Below are 24,957 nucleotides of genomic sequence, written 5' to 3'. Positions count from 1 at the left end.
GAGCCTTGGTGGGAACACTTTGAGAGCAGACATGGATTAGAGGAGGAGCAGATTTTCGGGGTGCAGGGACATCAGGATGCTGATGGCTGTGCCGTGCTCTCGGGAGCTTGGGAAGTTCCTGGAGGAAATTTGCACCAGCCGTGAGGCTACAGCAAAACACTCAGGGTGAGGGCAATGAGAAGGGCAGGTGCTGCTGGCTTTGCTCTGAGAAGGTGCTGAAGGGCAGTAAACACAATCTGCCACTCTCAGACAAACTGCTCTGGTGGGAGGGGTGCAGAAAAATCGGTTTATCACACAGTATTTTAGCTTGCTTTGACTTCCTGGGGCACAGTGGCTTTGAGGTGGAGGAAGTATTGGTGCTAAATGAGAGCCAGGCAGTCTGCAGGGAGATAAACTAGATGGGCAGTGAAATGGGAACTAGATTTGGGGAAAAAAACCCACTTTTAATTCTCTGTGCTGTGTTCTGATATGCATTTTTTAAAAAATATCTGTGATTCAGAACCATTAACAAGAACATTTTACTTGAATCATTTCCTTTGAGAATATTTACAAATCCCTTACACACCTAAGAGATGAGTGAAGTACAGCACCATCATCCTCCGAGGTATGTACCAGTCCAGCTGCTCACACAGGAACATCTGGCTGCTCCTGGATAATATCCCTGTACAAATAACAACATTCTGACAGTGTGCTTCTTGCCCTCTAGATGGTACTAAGCACCGAGTCTGAAATCGCTGATTAAACTGCCTGCTGTCAGTAACATTTTCAGGCTCTGGGGGTTGTTAGAAAACCTCTTGGCTTTTCCATGTTTTTGATCCATATCCAGCTTTATAAATAGGTGGGTTTGGTCCCATTCAGTGCCATCGTTAGTTCAGCATGGCAAATGGTGTGATGCAGATTAAAATAACGAGCCTGGAGGCACAGAGAATGTGTGTGAGTCTCAAGTGCTGCCGCCTTTGCTTTAGACAACACATTCAACCCCCGTATAGAGAATGACCCAGTTCCTATAGGTCTTTTTTTTTTGTTTGTTTTTTTTGGTTGGATCCTTATTAGACTTGGCTTTTATAATTCCTAGAGGCTTTGGGGTGTATAGAGAGAATACACATCAACACCTTCTTCCCTGATTAAGAGAGAGCAGTTCATGGTGCCAGGCAAAAACGTGTACACTGGATATCATCTGCAGCTAGGAAATTGTTTGCCTGGCTCAGAATTCTCCCCAGGTCTGGCATTCTGCTTTGCTGGGCTTTCCCCTGCAGACACACCAGAGCAGTCCCAGAGGACAGCAGAGCCATCAGGCCACTGATGGCAGGTCCACACTGTCCCCTCTTCCCAGGCAGAAGAGCCAGGGAGAGGCTTGAGTGAAAACACAGACTGAAGCTGGTCAGTGGGCACTCACCTGGGCTCATCTGAAAGGGATCAGGCAGGGGTTTGTTAAATCACTCCTTTCTCCCCAGCTTTAGGGCAGGAGGGTGTCCCAGCACAGCCACAGTGCCCAGTGCCAGCACTGAAGGGGTGACTGTTGCTGCTTTCCCCTTCTGGGGAAAAATTAAACCAAAACAGCCATTAATAAAGTAAAAGTGACCTTGGCAAGCAAAACAGTTAATTTCAAACCTGTCTGTGATCCTTGCATTTCTACAGCAACAAAAATAGGTTTTGCTTACAAACAGTGTCCTGTACATCTAAGAACAGCAACATTTCCACAAAGTTCTTAAAAAAAGACACAAATGCTTGTTTGGATATTAAGATTAATATATTTAATCTTTCTTGTTTGTAAAACAAGACATAAATTTGTATATAGATATAACTTATATATTTTTTTTATTTATATATATACTATATACAGACAATAAAAAAATTTTCCTCTGTATTAGACTGAGAGATTTATGGAGGAATGATATAGGCATAATGGGGAACTTTGAAGAAACTCGGAGTTTCACACTAGGTAATTCCCAGGGAAAAGGAAAACACGTCTCCCTGTCAGCCTTCAGCACTGTAACAGGCCTTGCCCACCATGGACTGAAGTCCCAATTGGCTCTTCCACTGGATATTTGCTACATGGTTCTTGGAATCAGGAGGCTGTCCCCACAGCGGGATCCTCTGTGCCTTGCTGACAGCCACGGCCCCAGTCCGGGACAGCCTTGGGCCAGGGGAGGTTATTGCACTCCAAGGATGCGCATGTTAAAAGCACATTTGTGCATTTCCATAGCTCCTATGGAAGAACAAGACATTTCGAATGTGCATATTTATCAAAAATAATAGAGATGGGAAGCGACTGCTCGCACGGAGATCCCTGATCATCCCCAAGGGCTGGGGCGAGCTGGCTGGCTTGGACAACTGCCCTCAGTGCCGTGAGGCCGATGCTGTGACCTCCTGCCCAGCCGGAGAGGGTGTGACAGGGACAGGCACCGGGACCCCGGCGGGACGTCAACTGCAGTGGGTGGCAGGGTGAGGGCAATGCAATGTGTGACCTTGCATTTCTCTCCTTGCTCTGTTCTGGAGGGTAGGTGGATGCAGGGAAACACCAGTTAAGGCCGTCTCATTGGTTATGTCTATTACTAGACTGGGAGGAGGAGGGGAACCTTGGGATGGGAAGGAACACAATTAGGAATCATTTCACCATTCACCCAGAAGTGAAAACAAAAACCCCAAAACAATCAAAAAAACTCAACTCCAAGTAAATAACCACCTCACAGAACTAAATAATGCTTCTTATGGCAGTCAGCCTGATGAAGACAGAAGAAGAACCCCAACACCCTGGCAAGGAAGACAGCCCCTGCCTGGCTCACGGTCAAAGCTGATCTGGGGCTCCTCTCTGATGGTCACAGTGAAAAGAAATAGGAGGGGGTTTGGGCTGAGCCTTGGGGGCATAACCTCTGGAGAATAGCGTGAAAGTGGTCTCCCCTCAGCTACTAGCCCACCTTCTGGCTTGCAGTGGTCAAAGATCAGTCAATCTGGGTTCCTTGCAGGGTCTCTAGCATGGATTCAGCCATCCAGAGGGGGAACACAGAATTCTTTTGGTTGGAAAAGACCTCTAAGGTTATTGAGTCCAACCATTCCCCCTGCACTTCCAAGTGCACCACTAAAACATGTCCCCAAATGCCACAACTAAATGTCCTTTAAACACCTCCAGGGATGGTGACTCCACCCCTTCCTCAGGCAGCCTGAGACCACTGCCAGTGAAGAAATTTTTCTTACATCCAATCTAAACCTTCCCCAGCACAACTTGAAGCCCTTTCCTCTCATCCTGTCACTTGCTACCTGGGGGAAGAGACCAATCCCCACCTGGCTGCTCCCTCCTGTCAGGGAGTTGTGAGGAGCCAGAAGGTTCCCCCTGAGCCTCCTCTTCTCCTGGGAGGCTGAGCCCCCCCAATTCCCTCTGCTGCTCCTCATATGACTTGTGTTCCAGACCCTTCTCACCTCTTTTCCCTTTTCTGGACATGCTCCAGCCCCTCAGTGTCTTTCTTGTGGTGAGGGCCCAGAGCTGGACACAGGATCTGAGGAGTGGCCTCACCAGTGCCCAGTCAGGGGGACAGTCACTGTCCTGGTCCTGCTGGCCACACCATGGCCGGGACAGGCCAGGTTCTAGAGGCCTTTTGCCCACCTGGGCACACCTGGCTGATGTTCAGCTGCTGTTGACCAGCCCAGGGCCTTTCCCTCCAGACACTTTTCAGCCCCTCTGCCCAGCCTGGAGCTGCAGGGGGTTGTTGTGAACCAAGGGCAGGACCTGGCTGACCCTCACACAGTTGGCCTCAGCCCATGGACCCAGCCTGTCCAGATCCCTCTGCAGAGCCTTCCTGCCCTCCAGCACAACACTCCCACCCAAACTGGTGTCATCTCCAGACTCAGGGTGCCCTCAAAAGATACTAAACAGGACAGGCCCCAGCACTGAGCTCTGGGGAACACCACTGGTGATGGCCCAAGCTGGATTTAACTCTATACCCCACCACTCTCTGGGGCTCCTCTATCCACCCACTTTCTCCAGGAGAATGCTGAAGAACACAGTGTCAAAGGCTTTACTAAAATCTAGGTAGACAACATCCACAGCCTTTCCTTCACCCACAGAGTCACCCTGTCATAGAAGGAGACCAGGCCGGTCGAGCAGCACCTGCCTCTCTCCTGTGCTGGCTGGGCCTGATCCCCTTGTCCTGTATGTGCCATGTGATGGCACTCAAGATCATCTGCTCCACGACCTTCTCAGCACTGAGGCTGGACTGTCAGGCCTGTAGTTCACTGGATCCTCCCCACTTGCAGGCATGAAGCCCTTGCCTTTGGCACAGGCAGTGCCTGTGCTCAGGACTAGAGCACTGCGGCCTAAGCTGTGACAGTAGAGCCCAGTAGGGTGCCCTAGCTCTGTCCCAGGATTATGGCAACCTGCCCATGCTAGGACTACCTTCCCAAGCCCCAGCACAGCAGTGGGGACTTGCACCCCAGAGATCCCTTCTGCTGCTAATTACGTTGTGTTTGTGGGCCAGGAAGATCCTGGAGGCAGAAGGGTTGTTTACGTGGCAAGACACTGGTTTGGCTCCAGACTGCCCAGGTGGAGCCAGATCTCAGCTCAGATCCTGACAGCTCACTGGCCCACCACAAACTGTAACAAAGGTCTTTGCACGAGCGAGGCCCAGAACCCCACGGAACCAAACTGGTGTGGAGATGGGGTGCCTGTACCTCCCACATGCTGTCACCAACAAGCCAGCGTGGGAGAACAAGCAGAGAAGCTGCTTGAGCCCCTTGACAGCTGTGACAGGGCATGAATTCACCCTTCAAACCCATCACCAACACAACCATCCATTCTGCAGAGATCGACGAGTGTCTTGGCTATCGCAAACCTCGGTAAACGTGGGCCTGCAGACATCGCATCCTCACCAGACCTGTGAGATTTGACAGCACGGCCTGGCACACACTGGCTTGTTGGTCTTCACAGCTGGCTTTACTTATTGATCAACGTCTTTAGGGAGCGTGTCAGAGTGCTCATGACCGTGGCGACCGTGGCTGACTGGCGGGCGAGCTGCTCCACAGTCTGCTGGTGGCTCAGCGTTCTGGCCGTGGACTCCTCGGCAGCCTTCAGGAGGAAGGTGTAGTTTCTCACCACCTCCTCCACCTTCGTCAGCAGCTCTTGGCGCTGGGACTCCGAGCGCACGACGTACACCAGCCTCACAAAGGTCTCGATGAGGCTGCTTAGCACCTGGAAGCTGCTCGTGATGGCGGAGAGCATGTGGGTGGGACTCTTGTCGACGGCGGCCACGCGGCGGCAGGACGCCCGGAACTCCTTGAACTTGAGGGCCAGCTCCTGCTTGTACTCAGCCAGCTGGGAGATGTAGGGTTTGCAGTCCCGGACCTCAGGGCTCAGCACACACTGCCTCAGGATGGTCAGGAGCTCGTTGGTGTCTAGCTGCACCTGCAGAAACCCATTGGGAAAGCTGTAGGCATGGCCTCGAAGGGTGTTGATCTTTGCCAAGCTCCCCTCAAAACTGGAGGTCCTTAAATCTATTTCCTGGGTCTGGCTCTCATTGGGACTGCTGCAGGCTGTTGCATCTAGGACCTGAAGAGTTCTGCTCATGACTGGGACCATCTGATTGTCCAGCTTCATTCCCGGGAGTATCTGCATGGGGATGGAATAGGACAGCTCATCCTTCTCGCTCCCATCATCTGCAACATCGCATTTTCTGTAGTAGAAGCAGTACCGGATGGAGCAGCACTTCTCATCCTCCATGTCTTCATCCCGCAGCTCAGCAGGACTTGGATACATCTCCTCCTGGACAGAGAACACTGCTGAACCCTTCTGGTTCTTTTTGTCTTGCGCTATCTGCACGTAGGAGGGGTCAGCCACTCCAGAGGCTTCCTGGATTTTGCTCTTCAGAACAGGACAGAGGATGGTGGGCTCAGGCTCTTTCTGGGGGCCTTTCTGCTTGGTTGTGTAGATGTTCTGGTAGACATCAGAGGACAAGGATGTCCTATCAGTCTTATCTATTTCACTGACACTGTAGCGACGCAAGAGCTTCCTGTAGTGGGGTGCACTCATGCACTCCCCTCGGGAGGCGCACGTTGTCAAACAGGACATGTCGTTCTCTGGATCTGACCGGTTCTCTCTGGACTCTAAACTTGTGGATCGTATCCGTTTGCCTTTGGAAGGGCTGCTCATGCTTGTCAGCCTAATGGCTTCTACCTGCTTCTGGTCATCTGCCGCTTTATCCCTGCCTCGCCTCTCCAGTTCTGGGATCACCAGCTGGTTGGGAAGTGGCCTCATTCCCCTGCAAATCCGCTTGCAGTCACAGCTACGCCTTTGCTCCCTGGACATCCCTGGGACTTTCTGCACAGGACTGCTCCTCAGCTGGCAGCTGCAGCGCCCAGGGGCAGGTGGGTGCAGGTACTCCTGTGGCGGGAGATCCCCTTTGCTCTTTGGCTTGAGCAGCTCTTCAAGGAATTCCAGCTCGTACTGCTTCACCTTCTGCAGCTGGGCCTGCCGCTCATCCGTCTCCTTCTTCAGCCGGGTGGGAAATGTTGCAGAGAACAGGTTCCTAAGCCTGAAGTGAGCTTTTGGGGCTTTGGGTTTAGCTGGGACATCAGCATCTTGTTGGCTTACCTCCAGGACTTTTTCTACTTTTTTGGAAGGCACAGTGCTAGTCTGCAAGCTCTCAGATCTGGGCATCAGCTGGATGGGCCCTTTGGCTTCCTCACTGGTGCTCCTGAAAGTGCCACCAGGTGATGGAGAGTGCACATTGCTGCTCTCAGCTTTTAAGATTTTGGCTGAGCTTTCCTGTTGTATTCTCTGTCCTTGGTTTGAAGGAGCTGTGTGTTTCTGCAAGATGAGGCTTGTGGCTTCCCCACCTGCCTTCTGACCTGTCTCTCCACTTGCAGCTTTTCCTGGAGCATCTCTGCTCACTTTTTGCTGGTAGCTTTTAGAAGCAAAAGTCTTACTGGATATCATTTCCTCACCGGCTGAGGCGAGGTGGAAAGCTTCAGCCTGACTGCCAGGAGCTTCCTTAGGACTTGGAGAAACCTCACAGTGCTGCTGCTGCTGCTGCTGCTGCTGCTGCTGCTGCTGCTGACAGTTGCATAACGTCTCTGCAGTTTGTGGACCTCCTTTAAGTGTCAAAGGCTTGCTGCTGGCTGGTGCACAGCTGCTGGTACCATTCATGCTCTGGTCTTCTTTTAAGGCTGATATCACTTGGGGAGCTGAGGCTTTTGCATTTGCCACCTGCTGCAGAGCAGCTGAAACGATGGCTGGAGTTACACCACTTTTCTGATCCAGGAGGAGCTTGGAGCTCGGCTGCACCTCTTTGGGCTTCTTCTCTTGTAGATCCTGTGCCTGCTCCCTGCTCGGGGCTGCTGTGACATGCAGAGATACCTCAAAGGCAGCTTTTGTGTGACCTGCACCTTTGCCCTCGGAGCTTGGCACGGAAGCCCCCTTGCTCTGCTCACTAAGCTGGGGGGTCAGGCCCGGCTGGGCAGCCGAGGTGCAGCTCTGCTCCCCGTGCTGCTGCTCCTGCTTGCTCTTGCAGTTGGTAAGGCTGGGACTTTGGGCAGAGAAGGCTGGCTTCAGTGAAGGGCTCGGGTCCTGGCGGCTCAGGGGGTAGGGTGAGGCGAGAACAGCCTGGGCAGCACAGCTCTGGATTCGGAAAGGCAAGTCCTTCCTGGCCAGGAGGTTTTCTTTGTTGATGTGTTGGGTGAGGAAGTAGGCTGCGTTCTGATGCTGCTTCATAGCAGAGACCATCTCCGAGACATCGGTCAGCTCTGAGGAGTTCGTTTCGTGGCCAGAGTCCAAAGATGACTCAGGAGTGATGGCAGCCAGGACAATAAGACCTGAAGAGGGACACAAAGAAAACCCCACAACAACCCTCACACCACAGTGCTGTGTGGAGGGGAGGGGAACTCCTGGCGGCAGGAGGGTCCCAGGAATGCAGGGCACATTGGAGAAACTTCTGTGACTTCTCACAACTAAGAGTTAAGGCTTGTAAGGGAGATCACTTGTCAGCATTGAGCTGGCTTGATAGCTCAATTCAGCAAGAGCTTCTGGCCCAGGAAAAGATCCTGTGAAGCTTTCCATTGTTGGTGGTAGCAGAGCTATAGGGACGTGTCTGGCACAAGAAGGAAAACTGGGCAACAGGTACTCTGCCATAGTGAGTAGGGCAACCAAGGTGGGATGAGGGACAAAGGACTGTCCTGCCAGCAGGCTGGTCCCAGAGTCACCCATCTGGCAGCAGGTTTGCCTTGTGAAGGGCTCACACACTGCAAAACCTGGGTGGGAACCTGCAAAGACCGATGGCCAAAGGTCCCAGCTGAGTGGGGTCACAGTGGGGAGGAAGCCATGCTCACAGTACTGGTTTGTTAGAGACTCGCCCCAGCATCGTGGCATGTGGCAGATACGGGATAACCAAGAGACTCCTTCAGCCACTGTCAGGGAAAGGAGTCCCACCTCAGCTTCTTAGAAATCTTCTGAGCAGCAACTTGGCTGCTCCTGCTACAGCCTGCTCCACAACTTAGTTTTTACTAGAAGCTGCTTCACAGTCACTTATAGGATGGGAGGAGACTAAAGGAAAGGATGTACAGTAGGAGAGAAAGGCTATAGGGAAAAAGGGAGTCACAGCCACTAAAATACCTGCTGTCTGCTGTGGTGGGGGATGTGGACAATCCTCTGAAGCAGCCAGGGCTTCCAGCGCCTGCAGGGTGGACACCAGGGCATCATCCAGCTCTTGGGCATGGTCTCGGACCGTCCGTGGCTGCACGCTGTCGATCAGAGTGACCGGGATCTCGTCGTAGAGGATGCCACAGAGGTGCCGGCCCTGCTCCTGGCTCTGGGCAGCCGCCCGGCGCTTGGGGTCGTCCTCGTCGGAGCTGTTGTCTCGGAAGCCAGGAGGGGGGGCGGCGATGGCGGGGAGCAGGGACGTTGTCTCGTCTTCTTCCTCATCATTCCCAGGAGGGGGAAGCGACATCAAGTCCACCATGTTGTCACGGGTGCTGCCAGGCTTGCCCCCCGTGCCCGAGGCCAGCCGGCTCTTGATCTTGGCTTGGCAGGACTCGCAGTAGAAGTGGGAGGCGTCGCTGCGCAGGTGGGTGTCTATGGTGTGTGCCCTGGCCCTGCTCGCGTGCCTGTCTTGCTCAAGGCCATCCGGGTCGTACTCCTTAGCTGCCCCGTTGTAGCCTTGGCCAGAGCTTTTGGAAGTGGGGTCAGATTTGGTCCTGGGACGAGTTTCCTCAAAAAAAATCAGGTTTTCATTGATATCCGTCCCGCTCTCTCTTTCCTTCCTCTGCTCTCGCATGTGCAGGTAGCAGAAGCGGATGAGCTCCGAGTCCGAAGCCCTGCTGGCAGAAGCCCCGGCTGCTCCGGTGACAGTGGCAGAGCCACCCACCAGCCCATTCTCTTTCTTTCCCACGTGCCCTGCCGTGGCAGGCCGGTGCAAGTTGTGTGCGTTGATGTAATCTAAACCAAAACCACAACAGGCACGTTAGCAACAGCACCCGGATGAAGGGAAAACAGCGTGGGGAATCTCCTGCTCACCCTGGAGGAGCACCCATGTGCTCTCTGCCCTCCAGCCCTCAGCACTGCAGTGGGACACCCACATTCCCTGCAGCACAGCTGGGCCACTTGGCTGGTCCTTTGGAAATCCTGCTGGCAGGGACGAGGGTAGAAGTGTCCAGCACCACAGAAGGAGTTGGAAGGGACGTTTAAAGGCTATCTGGTCCAATCCCTCTCCAATGAGCAGGGACACCTTCAACTAGATCAGGTTGCTCAGAGCCAAAGTTTCAAGGAAACTTTGAATGTTTCCAGGGATGGGAACCTGTGCCTACACCTCACCACCCTCATCATAAAACCCTTTCTCCTTATATCTAATCTGAATCTACTCTCAATTTAAAACCGCTGCCCCTTGTGCTATAGCTACAAGCCCTATTAAAAAGCCTCCCTGGAGCCTTCTCTTCTCAAGATTAAAACCTCCAACTCTCTCACCTAGGAGAGGTGCTTCAGCCCTCTCTCTGGATTTGCTCCAGCAGGTCCTTCCTGTGCTGAGACCCCAGAGCTGGAGGCAGCACTGCAGGTGGGGTCTCACCAGAGTGGAGCAGAGGGGCAGAATCCCCTCCCTTTACTTGCTGGTCATGGTCCTTTTTGGGCAGCCCAGGACACACTTGGCTTTCTGGGCTGTGAGACCAGGTCCTGTGCAGCCTCTCATCCACCAGCACCCCCAAGTCCTCAGCAGGGCTGCTCTCCATCTGTTCATCTCCCTGGACTGACACTGGGGTTACACTGCCCTGGCTGCAGCACCTTGTACTTGGCCTCATTGAACCTCACGAGATTCCCATGGGCCACTGCTTGAGCTTGTCCAGGTCCCCCTGGATGTCACTCTGTCCCTCAGGGATTTCAACTGAAGGACTCAGCTTGGTATCATCTGCAAACTTGCTGAGGGTGCTCTCAATCCACTGTGTCCTTGATGAAGACATGAAACAGTTCCGGTCCCAAACAGGCCCCTGAGCTTGACCCCTCTGCTGGGTCTGAGCTGGGCAGAGCCAGAGGAGGGCTGGCCAGCACAGCAGACACTGAGACACAGATGTGGGTGCAGCATCACTGATCCACCAGCTCTATCCAGAGCAGCAGGAGCAACCTGGCTGCTCCAACAAGGACCTCCAGCCTCAGCCTGCTGGCTCACACGTTATATGGCAAGAAGGAATTGTTGCCATTTTTGGGTAGTGCTGGCCACACCAAGCAGTGTTCATCAGGAGAGTACCAAAAGAGGAGTAATATTGCCTTTTGGGGAGACATCCACGGTAGTTTGGCTGTGTTCAAGTGACAGACACCCCCCAGCCCCTTGTCCCTCGCAGCCCGTGTTCCATGTGCTATTTCTGTCTGGCTGACAGCTCTTGGATCAGGCTGGCTGTAACACAGCCCGTTGCTCTTGCTGTTAAGTATCTCCCAGTGACAGCCCTCCCCTTGTTCCCTTGTGCAGGGAAAGTGGCTGAAATACTGCTTGAATTTCTGGCCAGCGGTCCATCCCTCAGGCATCTGTCTGCATTGCAGGTTGGATTGTGCAGCTGTGCTGAGAGTGGCTGCCGGGGGATTCAGGTTTTGTCTTACCAAGGATAAATTAAATCAAATAAATCCTAATTAAATTCATTAGCTCAACAAATTGGACAATTTGTCTCCCCAAACACATGTTTGTATTATACTGTTCATCACCTGCAATGCTAAAATCCCAATAAAAACAAAATCTCTTTCATGCCTGGCCATGGCAGCGCTCAGAAATGACAGCTGTGTCATTGAGGGAGCACAAGGCTGCCGAGGCTGGGGATGTGTGGGCTGTAGCAGGGTGGCAAAGGCTGAGGCAGAGGCTTGCTGGCTGCCCACATCAAGCCAAGGCCTGCTGCTGAGTGGGGCCAAACCCCTAAAATCCAAAATCCAGCTGCTGCATGCTCAGGAAGGAGAAAACTTCCTGACAGGGAGCTGAGAGAGCAACTAAGGGCACAGAGCTGTTCGGCTGCTGATGGCTGATGGAGAGAGTGGGGAGAAGAAGGGACAGGGAGGTGAATCACCTGTGTAGCTCCAGCATGGCACAACGGAGGGCAAGGCTCTGGCATATGGCTCTGCAGGGAAATGCAGAGAGATGGATCTAACTGACAACATTTGGACAGGGTGTGCATTCCTAAAAACGTCTGCTGTTCAGCAGGAAGCTCTAATAGGCCTCAGGGAAGATGGATGTGCTCCTCTTCTAGGTAAAAGCATGGGCCAAAGCTTGATTTTACATTTAAGATTCTGGCACAGTCTGCCTGCAGCCTGGGAAGTCTGGGATAACTTAATTCATCCCAGTGGGGCTTTCTCCTGCAAGGATGTGCTAATGATCAGCAGTCGCTGCTCCCTGTGATCCGCCCAGCTCTGACAGCTCAGCCTGCAGCCCTGTGGAGACCAGAACTGTGAGCAGACTGTTTCCCCAATGCACTCTGAATTCACTCCTTCTGAAGGGTGACTGAGCAACTGGGCTGAGTGCACTGGGTCTGCAAGGAAACTGCTCCACTCCACGGGTCACAGAGGTTGGGTATGGGGTGCTTTCCATGTCCCTGACTCCCCACAGACACGTGCCCCATGTGTCCCTGTAGTCCATCTCAGGGTGGCATGGAACCAGGGAAGGACCTGATGACAATTAAACCAGTTTAGTTGCAAACACCCTCTGCTCACAGCAAAATGTCATTAAATGCATTTCCATAGGGCGACCAGGGCAGAGCACAGTGACAGCTGTCAGTCAGAGGCACAGGGGAAGAAAGGAGAGGAAAGTGCTTATACTTACACCAAAATCACCTGCCAGACCTTTTCTGGATTCACTGAGGCTGCTGCAGATGCTTTCCTGATCCCTCTTCTGAGTGTGTCCTCCCACATGAGCCAAATCCATGTTCAGTGCCTTCCCCAAAGGCACCAAGTGCTTTCCTGAGGACCCCGGGAGCTCTCTGCACTCCTCCCAGCTCCCCAAGCCAGGCCCATCTTGAGAAGGGAGTTTTGACACTGGCAGCTAAACTGAGGACTTGTCACAGCTCTCTGGAGCTGCAGTGACACTTGGGAGGTCTGGGAGTGACCTTCCAGAGGCAGAGGGTTGGTAGTTTGCCCATCTCCAGCCACTGAACCCGTATTTTATATTTCCCTGTACAAAACATATTGGATGTGAAGACCTGCATGGAACAGCAGCATGTAGTTCATGGTTGGCTCTTGTTTGAAATCACTGTTGAGAATCATTGCTCTTTTTGGAGGTGTCCAGAGGCAGCAGGAATGCAGTGCCCTGAGCTCAGACCCTCATGTGGGGCTCTGGGGCAGGATGCCAGCCAAGGAATGTGTGCTGCACCCCTGCAGCAGTGCACAGGCTGTTCTGGGAGGGCCCAGCATGTGGCTGGCAGCTTCACAGGTCTTCTCAAACAGCACCTCCTGGAGCTGCTCCAGGAGCTGCCACGACAACTCATGGTGTTTAGGACCTGAGCTGATACCACAAGTCATTTTGGCCAACCCAAACTGAGGACCTGTCTCCCTGCTTTCTGGTTGATTAGGGAGTCTGCTGGTTCTCAAGGGGAGTGGGAGCAGAGGGGAGATGCCAGGGAAAGCCTTCACCTTCCTGATGCTGCAGAGTGCTGAGGGAGGGGGGCAGGCTGGGGAAGGGGCTGGCAGGGAAAGCAGAGGCTGAAACGTACCTGCCTTGATAATCTGAGGTGGGGGCGGCTGGCTGGGGGCCCTGGACAGGATCATCTTCTTGGAGTCCACCAGGAGACGGCAGTAGCCTGCGATGAGGCAGGCGAAGTTGGTGGCCTCAGGCCACTCCATCAGCAGCACCAGCGGCTGGAAGGCAAGAGAGGCAAAGCGAATGAGGGCCGTGGCTCAGCTGATGGGGACCAGAGCTCCACGGGTGCTGTGCTGGGCCTGCACTGCTGGAACTGCTGAGCTGCTGCTGCTCCCAGAACTCCCACATGAAAAACCAGCCAGGTGCACAGCCTTGCTCCAGCTCAGCCCACCAATGGCTGTGCACAGGGGAGTGTCTGGCTGCAGCTGTGGTTCCTGCTCGCTGAGTCCCCCAAGGATGAGCGACCCACAGCAGTGTCCCTCGGATCCTCTGTCTCCATGTCAGTGCTCTGAGCCCACCTGCAAGCACCTGTTCAACCATCAGTGCCTTGGGAGGAGTGCAGGGAGTTTGTGGAGTCTCCAGCTGCCAGAACCCCTCTTTCATTGCAGGCACCGTGTCTCCTTCCCATAAATGAAACATCTGCTTCCAGCAAGATACCAAAGGGGCCAAACCCCATTACAGGTTTCCCTCAGCTACCACTCTGAGACTGTGCATCTTATTTAAACCTAACCCTTTGGAAAATTAAATTTGTGCTTAGGAGCAGATGGTGCCTTCCCTTTTAGGAGAGCATTTATTTGCATGCTAAAAAAGATCTTTGCTTTAAAGAGAAATAAAACTCAGACATGATCTGTGTGACACATAAAACCTCACAGCACAATCTAGCAGCAGGCAGTGCAACTCCCAGTTCCCAGACTGTCCCAAGGAGGAGATGAGCTAGCCCAGGGAAGCTGTAGGGGTGGGATTCACTCTTACCCACCCAGTGAGGTCCTGTGCACTGCTGGCAGCAGGCTGGGCAGAGCAGCCTGTGTCAGCACAGCTCACTTGAGAGGTCCATGCTCCGTCTGAGCCCCCAGCACTGCTCAAGACAGACCCATGAGATGGAAAAAAATGACAAGTGCCTTCAATAGTTATGGCAAAGGCAGCTGCTGCCCTCACCTACCCCTTGCTCAAAGCACCTCTACCTAAAGGACTTTTGTATCCAGGTACAGGGGATATCTGAGCTCACTGGGGGATGCTCAACTGCTGCTGTCTCAACCTGCCTGCCCTGCCACACTCAGCCTCTTGCACACTGAGAGCCCTCCAGGACTCAGCAGAACTCATTTACCACATTCAGGGAACACCAAGGCTGTTTCAAAAAACACTTAAGCCTACACAGTATGAAAAGCATTAAAGCTATTTTGGTTTTCTTGTTTTATAACCACAAGAGGTTCCTGGTACCCATTGGCCAGTTTTGTGCTCTACTTAATATTTGCTGCTGTAAGCCACCAAGACAATTCTGGCAAAGGAAGGCCCACCTCAGGCCAGAGTGTCATGCTCTGGACCATAAAGTGCAACAAACTTGGGTGTGAAGCCATCAGACCTGGGTCCTGCATGTGATCCCCAAGCCATGCCAGCCCCTGGCAGGGGCAGATTTCTCCTAGGGCCAGGCTGAAGAAGTTACCTCTTTGGCTGCTGTGCAGGAAGATAAAGGAAAAAAACCAACTTGATGTGGAAAAGAAGCAGCCTGACAAGTGAATATCCTCTGCTGAGAGGTTCTGCCCCTGCCTGCTTGACAAGGCTCGTTCTGAATCTTGGAAAATAAACCTGAGATGACACAGATCAAAGGGGAAGTATCAAACCAGAGAGAGAGGAGTGAAGAGATTCTCAACATAGCTCAAAGGAGGCAGGCATGCAGTGGTGAGGGGGGTGACACCTCTTAGCCCAGCTCAAGTCTTGACACAAGTGATGAAAGGAAACCATGTGTTCTGTGTATGAAGCATCCTTAAAACAAGTGGCTTCTATACAAGGCTAAGCCCTCCTGGGTTTTTCAAGCCATCTGTTGAATGAGGACATATTTGTGCATTTTCCCTGCTCTGTTCTGCAGGGTTTGGAGTGTCAGCAGCAAGGGAGGGAGCAAATCCCAGAGGGAGGGAGGCAATGGCTGATGAATGCCCACTGCTGGGAGGTTACACCAAGAGGCCAAGGTGGGCTGAGAATCCCCTTCCAAAAGGAAAACCACCTTGTGTGAATCCCCCCAAGGCAGAGGGGCACAGGGCTGTGACCCTTCACTGCCTCCCTGCCAGTGCTCACCATGCAGCCCCCAGGGCAGCCCCAGTGCCCCAGCTGGGGACCAGCATCTCCCAGACCCATTTCCATCTTTGCTCAGCTACCTCTGCCCCAGGATGCTCCCACCCATCCAGAGATGGGACTGTAGGTTTCTGCTGGCAGGAGGCAGCCCCTGGATCAGTCTGATGGGTGACTGAGATACAACAACCCTGACTGATGTTTCTCGACTAGAAATGAAACATCAGGGTGCTGCGAGCTCCCTACCAGGTCTCCAAGCAAGTCCAGCCTCCAGAATGGCTTCCAGCAATAAATGCATGGCATGCTGGGGTTAACTGTGGCACTCTGCTCTGGAAAGGAGTAATCTTAAACCTGATTAACATTACAGCTTAGAAAAGATTACTCTGATATACTGACAGGGAAGCTCCACGAGAGTTCTTCAATTGTCAGGCATTTAAATATTGTTATTAGGGATTAAATCACGTCAGGTGCAGCTTGGAGCCATCCACCCGTGCTGTGGATGGGCCTGGGAGCTCACAGTGCCATGGGTCTGTGTCCTGCTCATGGATTAGGAGCTGTTTACAGAGACACTGACTGTGATCAAAGCTGCTGCAGTCAGGCTGAGCATCTTCCTTGGCCTTGATGGTTGCTCTGCTACTCACTTACAGAGTTTTGGCACAGGATCTGAGCTTTTCCCACAGGGGGTTACAAGATTGAGCCTCTCTCTTCCACTCCACTAGGTAGTTTTGCTGAGACTGCAAAGCTCAGCTGCCTTTGAGATGTCCACCCTGCTGCCTCATCCCCCTGAAAGGGCCAGCAGATCTGAAAGTGATTTATGGGGTGAAGAGGCAAAGAGACAACATGATTGCAGCAGCCCTGTTCTGCTGGGAAATGATTCCACAAAGAGGAGGTATCAGGGGTGGCAGCTAATGGAGGTGTTATTTTTAGGCATTGGCAACCTTGGCCACCATGTTCCATGTAGGCAAAGCAAACGAGATCCTGTGGAGAGAGCCAGGCACGGGCAAGCTGAGCAAATATTGATTTTGTGAACAGCTGCACGAAACATTTCCAACTCCTGGTGCTGAGGGTTTTAGATAGCAAATTCAGGGCAGCTTTGCAGGGAGCTAAATAAGAACAACTCTGAAGAACTGCAGTCTGTGCTTTGGGTTTCCTTGTGACACCCATGACTTCTGGAAAACAGGATTCACCTCTTTTCCCTTTGAAACAACCTGCAAGAGGCAGTGAGGGCTCGTGCCTGAGGTCAGGACTGGCCTGGTGCCCATGGGGCTGGGGCTTATTGTGACATCCCTGTGTTATCTCACTGCAGTTTTGTTAACTCACTGCTCAATCTCAACCAAACCCGACACAAAGGCAGCAACCTGCAAGAGCATGAATCCTTCTAAGTTTTCTAAAGCCAGTGGTGCAGTAGGGCAGAGACTTCTGTGAGCAGCTGGAAAGCAGGGAGGGATGCAGCAAGGGCAAAAGCAGTGCTGTTCCTCTGAGCCCTGCTCGCTGCCCTGGCAGCACTGTGGCCACAAGGTGCAGAACCCTCTTTCCCAGCTGCTAATCAGGAGATGATGTTGATCACTGATGAGGAACAAGTTGTTAACCTGGATAACTCCTGGCTGTCCTCCCACCATCCACCTCTGGCCTGTCTCATGCCCACCAGCCCATCCTCTTCCTCATTCTCATGGGCACATCCTTGCTGCTACAGCTCCTCAGTGGCCCCCAGGGCTCTGCTTCCTTGGGAGGGCAAAGCAGAAATGCCTGTCTGTGTTCTGTCAGGACAGCAGCACCTTTAGGATGAAAACCCTAAGTCTGACACAGAAACAAACTTACTGGGATAATCCTACTGCTCTGAAAACTGGCCAAACATCAGATTCCCAGTGGGATGCCCAGGTAAAGGCTCATCTCTGACCTGCAATGTGCCAACATGTAAAGAAGCAAATTTTCACAAGGACGCTCTTCCTACATCTAAATGTGTAATACCAGCCTGAAATTATTGATGGTTTGATCTTTCACACATAATGGCTTCCTAGATTTTCTAGGCCTCATGAGGAAATGACACCTTTTCATTCAAAGTTTCCTGCCTCACAGCCAGTGTCTCTGTGAAGTAAAACAAAATACATTTATACCGGATAGAAGGCATGACTTTTGCATTAGCTTATTAATGATAAAGTGATTTTTCTATTATGCTCTGCTTTTAAATAAGATCTCAGTGTCCTTCTGGAGGATGTTTTCTTGCTCAAACAAAGGTCTGTAGGAAATTTTCTGGCCAGGGTTATGCTAGATGATTTTAACAGTCCTCATACTGAAATTAATTTATGACCCTATCTATTCATACTATAACCTCTAAGATTATATGTGTTTCCTCTTAATCTCCTCCCTTTATCATGTACTTTGGGTCTTACCCTGCTTCCTTTAATGCAGTGCAGCAGAAAGATGGGAGATGAATTTACATAATTTATGTTCCTTGGTTTACTTGAGGTGCACTGCCAAGTTTTTATTTAATAATACAGGCACCTGGGCCTAACAAGGCAGCAGTCAATTCTTCACTTCTACATTGACCTTTTCTTCTCTTCCCTTAAGCATTATTAACTCAGCTCTATCAATACCAGGCTGCTTGTGACCAGGACCACTATTTCCTACTTGTTGATCAATAAGGGCACAGCCTTGGTTAGACCTGCAGGTCTCTTCTTCCTTAGAGGGCTGCATTTTTCAGTTGGGTTTAGTGCTTCTTTTTCTCTCTTTTTTTTTTTTCTCCTTTTTTTTTTTTTTTTTTTTTTTAATTTAAATGAACAAATCAAATTTGGCTTTGCAGGCTTGGAAACTCATCCTCTCCACATGTTGTGTGCCTCTTGTGTTTCTGGTTGGCTCCTGTTCCAGGTGCCCGCAGGCAGTGCTCTGGGTGCTGCTGGGAAGTGCTTAGTTTTGCATCCCAGTGCTCAGTTTTGCATCCCAGTGCTCAGTTTTGCATCCCATTCCCTTGCTTCACATCCCATTCCTTTGCTTCCCATCCTACTGCAAGCAGGGATCTGCGTCTGCCCCTCCCACCCATGTACCAAGCCAAAGGAAATTCAATCTCTCCCTCTCTCTCATGAGACGACAGCATTTTGGAATGGTTTAATGCAAAGTAAGATTAATTTGGTGTAAGGAACCAGAGGGGTGGGCCCATTGTCACTCCAAAGCCTCACTCTTCCTGTAGGAGAAATCTCAGGGGCTTCAGTCAGTGCTTGCAGGAGCAGGAGGAATGTCAGCCTTGCCTGCCCTGCTGGCTTTGATGGGGCTCCCCACTGTTTTCAGACTGGAGTTTGGCAAATGTACATCAGGCACTGGCCTCAGCACCAGAGCACATCCCTGCCATGATCAGCTCAGGGGAGCACAGCCAGGCTTGGGGCTGGCTCCAGCAGGGAAGGCTCAGAGGGGCCATCATCCCATTCCCTGTGAGAGGAAGGGGCTCCTTGGTCCTTCCACAGGGAGAGGAGAGGGCTGAGCCCCAGCTGTGCACAGTGTTCTTTACCCATGCCCTGGAACACCAACACCAGTACCCAGATCCCAGCAGCAGCCAGGGACCTTTCTGAATTAATTCCTCCTTTGTTTTCCTCTCTCAAGTCTTGATCTTGGCTTAAGCGCCGGCTGGCTGCAGGCCCTGCTGGGAGACCAAAGTCAATTACCTCGATGCCTCAGATTGAATTGTGCCTGGAGAGCAGCCAGCACCACGGGCTCCTGCCCCAGAGCCCAGCACAGGGACAGGGCACAGCCTGGCACAGCTCCTCTGCTAAGCTGCAGACGCTGGTCCAGGCTCAGGTGATCCGGCTGCCCCCAGGCGTTCTGCTTTCATTCGCATTCAGAGTGCTTCAGCAGCCTTTTTCCCAATGTCAAGACTGTTAATAACAAAAAGCCCAGTGGTGTGCAGCTGTGTAAATCAGAAAGGAGAAATGCTCCATCGGAAAAGGCATTTCAGTAAGAACAAACCCTTTGCTCCTGGGGGAGCTGCGGAGCTGCACAGCCAGGGGAGCCTGGGTGGGGTGGGGACAGTCACCTCCCTGTGCCCCATCCAGGCCTGTCCAGGTGCCAGGCAGGAGATGCTGACATTGTCCTTCCTGGGATGCTGGGAGGCAGAGCAGGACTTTGCAGTGCTGCACAGGGGAGGAAGGGAGATGCACGCCTGAAGCTCGATTCTGAGCTGGCTCAGAAGCACTGGGCACTCTCAAACGCTGGCCCCAGCAGGAGGGGGAAGCCCCTGGGAGATGCAGAGCCCCCCCAACCTGGCAAGATGAACTTAATGCATGAAGATCACAGGAGACACCTTGTGCCACCTCCCTGCCCCCAGCAAATGTACAAGCTCCAGAATCAGTGCCCAAACATGAGGAGGAAGAACAGAGAAGCAACAGCCCCAGCAGAAAGGAGGCTTTGTCAGGTGAGAATGACCACTGGAACCTGCAAAATGACCACTTGCACCACTGCAGTGCAGCTGGGGACGTGTGCCCCTGTCCCCAGGCACAGGCTGGGAACTTTCTCAGCATTCCCAAGCAAAACTGCTCAACTCCCTCCATGACTGTTGAGACAAAACCTGCTCCTGTCCTCCCTGCAGCTCTCACAGACCTTGCAGGGAACAAAATCCTTGGAAACAACAGCAGAAGCCTGGAGGTTTTTGGTCTTCTGCCCCGAGGTTGCGCAGCTCCTCTCTGAGGGGTTCTGTCAGAATGTGCCCCCATCTTGCCACAGAGGCAAAAAGCTAAAGAAGGCAAAATAAAGGCACCAGCCCTGGGTTTGTATCCCAAATGGGCTGTTTTAAACAGAAATTGAAGCCCAGGGTGGAAAAGCTCCAAAACAAACCAATTAACTACCTAGTGAATAATTCATAAGACAAACAGTATTTCTTTTCCGCCCAAAATAAATGCAAATGTTTTATGATCTCCTCAAGCCTGTTTGTTACCTGAAAATCTCCCCCAGCTCCTTCCTGGCAGGTGAGTCTGGGCTGTGGCTGCAGGTCAGCAGCAGATAAGGATGTCTGGACTGCTCTGGCTGATTTGGTCAGGGTGTTCAGACCTCCCAGTTGAGGGCTGCTCCATGACCTGACCCCCTTTTTAACCCATCATTTTAAATACATTTAGAAATTCAAGATGGTCTTTCTGCACAAAACCCTAACCCATCATTGACCATCTGTGTTTCCACAGTAACTCAGCGAGCACCTCCCACAGATTCAGGCTGGGAGCTGCCCCAGCAGCAGCATCCCATGGCAGCAGCAGTGCCAGGCATCAGGGTGAAACAGCCCAGGGGGACATCCCCTCCTACACTGCAATCCATGGAGCTCTGACAGGCTCCCAAGGGTGACATGGATTTGACAGGTCCCCAGAGCAGTCAGGACACGACTTTGAGCCCTCTAATGGTTTGCAACTCTCAGCAGAAACTGATTGATTTGCAACCAAGGGCTTTAGCCAGGGACACGTTCAGTGCAACAGAATAATTGTAGAGAGCAGATTAGCACTGTGAGGTAATGATCTTTTTGCCTGCTTTTCTTAGCCTGCCTCATCCATTGCTGTCCTGCGTAGGATTAGCATATGCCTTGTTCTGGAGCAGACATTCTGGCTTTAAAACCCAGCCCTTCGGATAATGGCTAAATGAAGACAGATAACAGCAGCCTCTGCCCTGGCACGGTGCTGCTGAGCCTGCTGAGATCCATAAATGGGGTGCTTGCTCCACTCCAGGCAGGCAGAGGGGTTTCTGGTGGCCAGAGGCAGCTGCCTGGAATTTCTCATGAAGATAAAGCCATCGTGCATGCGGACGTGCTCGCAGGAGGTGTGTGAGCTGCCTTACCCCGGTGAGCTGGCTTTTCTCCAGCCTTTGTGGGGCTGGATAGCAGGGTCACAGGAGAAAGTCTGCTCCTGCAGCAGGAAAGGGCTGCTGGAGGTACAGAGCAGATTTCTGCAGCCGGGAATGGCTGTGGGGAGCAGCGCTGCAGGATCTGTGGACAAGCTGCGTGGGAATTGCCACCTAATTTAGAGCAGATGGATGCCAGTATCACCTAAGCCTCCAGAGCATCTGTCCCTCCTGTGGCCAGTCTGTGCTGGGGGGAACAGCACTCTCCTCCACACCAGGGAGAGGACAGCAGCACCCCAAGAGCTCAGCCAGTGCCATGGAGCGAGGTGACAATGGGGACAGCCGTGCTCAGAGCACTCACAGCGAGCCACGAGCAGTAACAGGGTCATGCCCAGCCTATTATTAATGCATTAATATGGTGATTTTATACACACAAAGCCAAGGGGCGTGGGTGGGCAGCAGGAGGAACCAGCAGGGTTACAATATCCCCCGGTTATTCCTGCTCTGTGAGGAGTAAATGGATGGATTCCTGCACAGCCCAGGCAGCTGGAGGGGCTGGGCAAGGAGGGCTCCCACCTGCCCAGGCTGCAGCAGGGGAGGGTGAGGGCTGTGAAGGGTTAGGACAGGCACAGCAGGACACCGAGGCTTTAACTGCACCACAATTGACCGTGGTGGGATGCAGAAGAGGGAATGTTAAAAATGTTACAGTTGACCAAATACCCACTGAATTAGGGATGCAAAAAAAAGGGCTTTGTCCATGAGGCTGTGGCGGGGAGAGCTGAAGCAGAGGTGCTGAGGATTAACAAAGCTCTGGCAGAGGCTGCTGGGGTGTTACTGCAGGTTAGCAGAGCTGCTGGACCAGGCACAGCAGCAGCAGCAGCAGGAAAACAGAATTGGAGGAATTAATGAGCTGGATGGGAGAAAGTGCTAAAATCCACCAGGACAGGAGGCAGCAGGAGAATCCCAAACAAATCCACCATGATTACATCTGTGAGACCACGGCTGGAACTGTGTGAAGGAAGGACTGCAGAGAGGGCTGAGGCTTTGAGACCTTGCAGGAGATGAAACACAGCAGGCAAAGCAGCTCAGCTTCATCAATCTCAGGGGAAAAAGGGATGGATGCAGGGGCAGGAAAGCTGACCCACAGAGTCCTGGCCCCACTGTGCCAGACAGTCTCTGCCAAACACTGCTCCTGACTAATTAACTCCAAACTCAATCCTAACTCTGTCCTGTTGAATTCAAAATGGGAGGAGAGGAGAAGACAAGGCTTGGAATTTATTTGTGAGATCTCTGCCTCTCAGCTGTCCTTCCCCATGGGGCAGGGAGAGCTGGGTGCAGGGAGGCAGGGACACCGAGGATGCCCTGGAGACACACACAGCTACCTGCCTTTGAGTCTGTCAGGGACACGTCCCAGCTTGTCAAAAACCTGAGCAAAGACCAAGGGAAGATCTCCTTAGGATCTTGTGGCTGCTGTGCCAGGCACCAAGGAAGTAAAGAAAGATCTTACTGTACTGCTGACACTTTTCCTGGAGGGTTTGGGACCCATGAGGGGTGGCAGGGGCTGACCACGGGGACTGATTATCAGAACCAGCACTGCACTACACAGCAACCAGCAGGGGATGGGGGATGATAACACAGGGGGCTCAGGAGGGCGTGCCAAGGAGTGCTCTGGGGGCTGAAGGGGACGATAAAGGGGGCAGCTACTGGGCCAGGGACACACAGTCATCTGTGCTCACACTGAGCCTGACACCTCCTTCCCATCATTTCCACTTTATTCAACAATCCTGGCTGGCTTGACAAGTTCCACAAGTACTACTAATGCATGAAACCTCCCAGTCCCTTCCAGTAGGTGCACCCAGCCCAGGTAAGGCCATGCACTGCTCCTCTCCAGCCCTGAGCAGAGGTGAGGTGCTGTCCTGCCTCCAAAGGTCCTGCTACCTGCCTGGCCTGTATCACCCCCCATCTGCACCAAGGACCCTGTTTGAACCATTAGGTGGATGTTTGGGTCCACCATGCCTGCCCTGTGGCCCTGGGCCATGGCCAGAAGGCCACCATGCCTGCCCTGTGGCCATCAGCAGCAATCCCTGCCTGTATGGCACAAGGAGCCAGAGCAGCAGGGGAGATGCTGCAGACCCCGGTTTTGCAGTCTCTAGGAACCCCAAACAGATTGTCCAGCACACAGCTGTGATGTGAATCCCCTCAAAGGCTGGCCCCAATCTCCCAGCCTCATCTCCACCCCTCTGCCTCCACGGTGCCTACCTTGGCATCCAGGATGCTCGTCTCCACACGGGCCACGCCCTGGTTCTCCCTGAACAGCTGGATCTTGCTGACCTTGCTGAACTCTGACAGCACCGTGGTGAGGTTGGTCTTCAGGTCAATGACGTGGCTGATGCCGTGCCGGGGTCCCACCAGCAGGGTGGTGGCTGGCTGCTTCTCATCCTGCTGGCACAGGCACACGGGGAGAGAGAGACACGGGGTGAACAAACACACCCCAGGGTGGCACAGCCTGCACCTGGCTCTCCCCATGGAGCCAAGCCCCAATGCTGGCAGCCTGGTCAGGCCCAGGATGGCTTTTGAAGAGCAGTAGGTAAGGCTGGTGCCATCAACCAGGCTCTCTGAGCCCCTCTGCCGAGCTGGGAGTGGTGTGCAGGATGTCAAGGCTATTTAAAAGTAAAGCTCTGAACTGACTGTCCACATGAAACATTCAGGCTCACCGGTGTCACTACACTGAAGGCAGTGTGTTACAAATCTGTCTGATCTGACATTGCCTCCCAGAGAAGGAAGCAAAGGAGGGAGTGAATGTATTTCAGAAAAGAAGAAAGACCAAAACCTTCACTGGAAATCAAGATGTTTCTGCTCTGGTCTAAAAGGATGCTCCAAGCCAGGTGTGGAGGTGAAGAGGAGCTGGGCAGACCATTGCAGAAGATGATAAGGGAATACTTTTTACCACTTCAACAAAGTTCAACACACAGGCTGGCTCAGAGGCTTTGCTTTGGTGTCAGAGATTAAAAAAACCTGCTGTCTACTCAGGCAGTGTCAGGAGCAGGCTGTGACTGACACCACGAGGTTGTGCCTGCACTGGTCTCCTGCAGGCAGCCCTTTGAGCTGTGAGGTGAGGGGCAGAGCAGAGCAAAGGCTGCCAGAGAGGGAACCCAGTGGGCAAAGCACAGGAAGGCAGGGAAGTGCTGATACCATGGGTGGGGGTAAAGGGAAGGATGGCAGAGAGGTGACACCTCCATGGGGACCTCAGGGAGGTGGAGTCCTGTTTGGACTGGTGGCTTTCCTCCTGCTGAGGTGCTTTGGGTGAGGAGTGAAGGATCACTGTGGCAGTGATCAGGGAACACTCCTTAGCCAGGAGCTGCCCTCCTCCAGGATGGATGGCAGGATGTGCCAGGGCACGATCGAGCTACAAACACATGCCTGCTCCTACTTCACTGAGAGGCTCATCTTGCTGCCCCACAGGCTGGCAAGAACAGAGCAGATCCTGACCCTGCCGACCTGGAAATCCCACCTGCTGACAGCACAGGCTCTGAAGGCTTTTCTGGGTGGGCTTGGAGCTCAGCAGGGCAGAGCAAGAGACCGAGGGAAGTGATTTCTGTGGGAGCCACATGCCTCTGGCTCCCCCCCAGCACACAGTCAGGAGCAGGCACCTCCCAGCCCAGCCTGAATTACCGTACCAGTCCCACCGTGTTGAAGAGAACCCCAGCAAAGGTCGGCAGCTCGTTCAGGATCCTCAGGTACTGCAGCTTTGCCTGGGCTGTGGAGACCTGACAAAACATCACACAGGTGAGCA

The 24,957-nt window shown here is 52.8% G+C and overlaps 1 protein-coding gene across 3 annotated transcripts in view; it reads right to left on the bottom strand.

Moving 5' to 3' along the window:
* Positions 1 to 1,728: 1,728 nt before the first annotated feature.
* FRMPD3 (FERM and PDZ domain containing 3) overlaps positions 1,729 to 24,957 on the bottom strand; it is a 58,455-nt gene continuing 35,226 nt past the window's right edge. For 2 of the 3 annotated variants that reach the window (XM_086850784.1, XM_086850785.1), the window contains 5 exons: positions 24,842 to 24,931; positions 23,424 to 23,606; positions 13,153 to 13,297; positions 8,597 to 9,418; positions 1,729 to 7,800 (listed from right to left, as the gene is read on the bottom strand). In XM_086850784.1, coding sequence (XP_086706910.1) covers positions 4,928 to 7,800; positions 8,597 to 9,418; positions 13,153 to 13,297; positions 23,424 to 23,606; positions 24,842 to 24,931 — 4,113 coding nt within the window. In that variant the 3' untranslated portion in view covers positions 1,729 to 4,927. The remainder of the gene's footprint in view (positions 7,801 to 8,596; positions 9,419 to 13,152; positions 13,298 to 23,423; positions 23,607 to 24,841; positions 24,932 to 24,957) is intronic. The other variant, XM_023926692.2, reaches the window with a different exon arrangement.

The sequence above is a fragment of the Cyanistes caeruleus genome, chromosome 14 (assembly GCF_971803275.1).
Source record: "Cyanistes caeruleus chromosome 14, bCyaCae1.hap1.1, whole genome shotgun sequence".
NCBI classification, from domain to species: Eukaryota; Metazoa; Chordata; class Aves; order Passeriformes; family Paridae; genus Cyanistes; species Cyanistes caeruleus.
The sequence above is the reverse complement of the archived record's forward strand: the minus strand, read 5'-3'. Positions and strand labels throughout refer to the sequence as shown.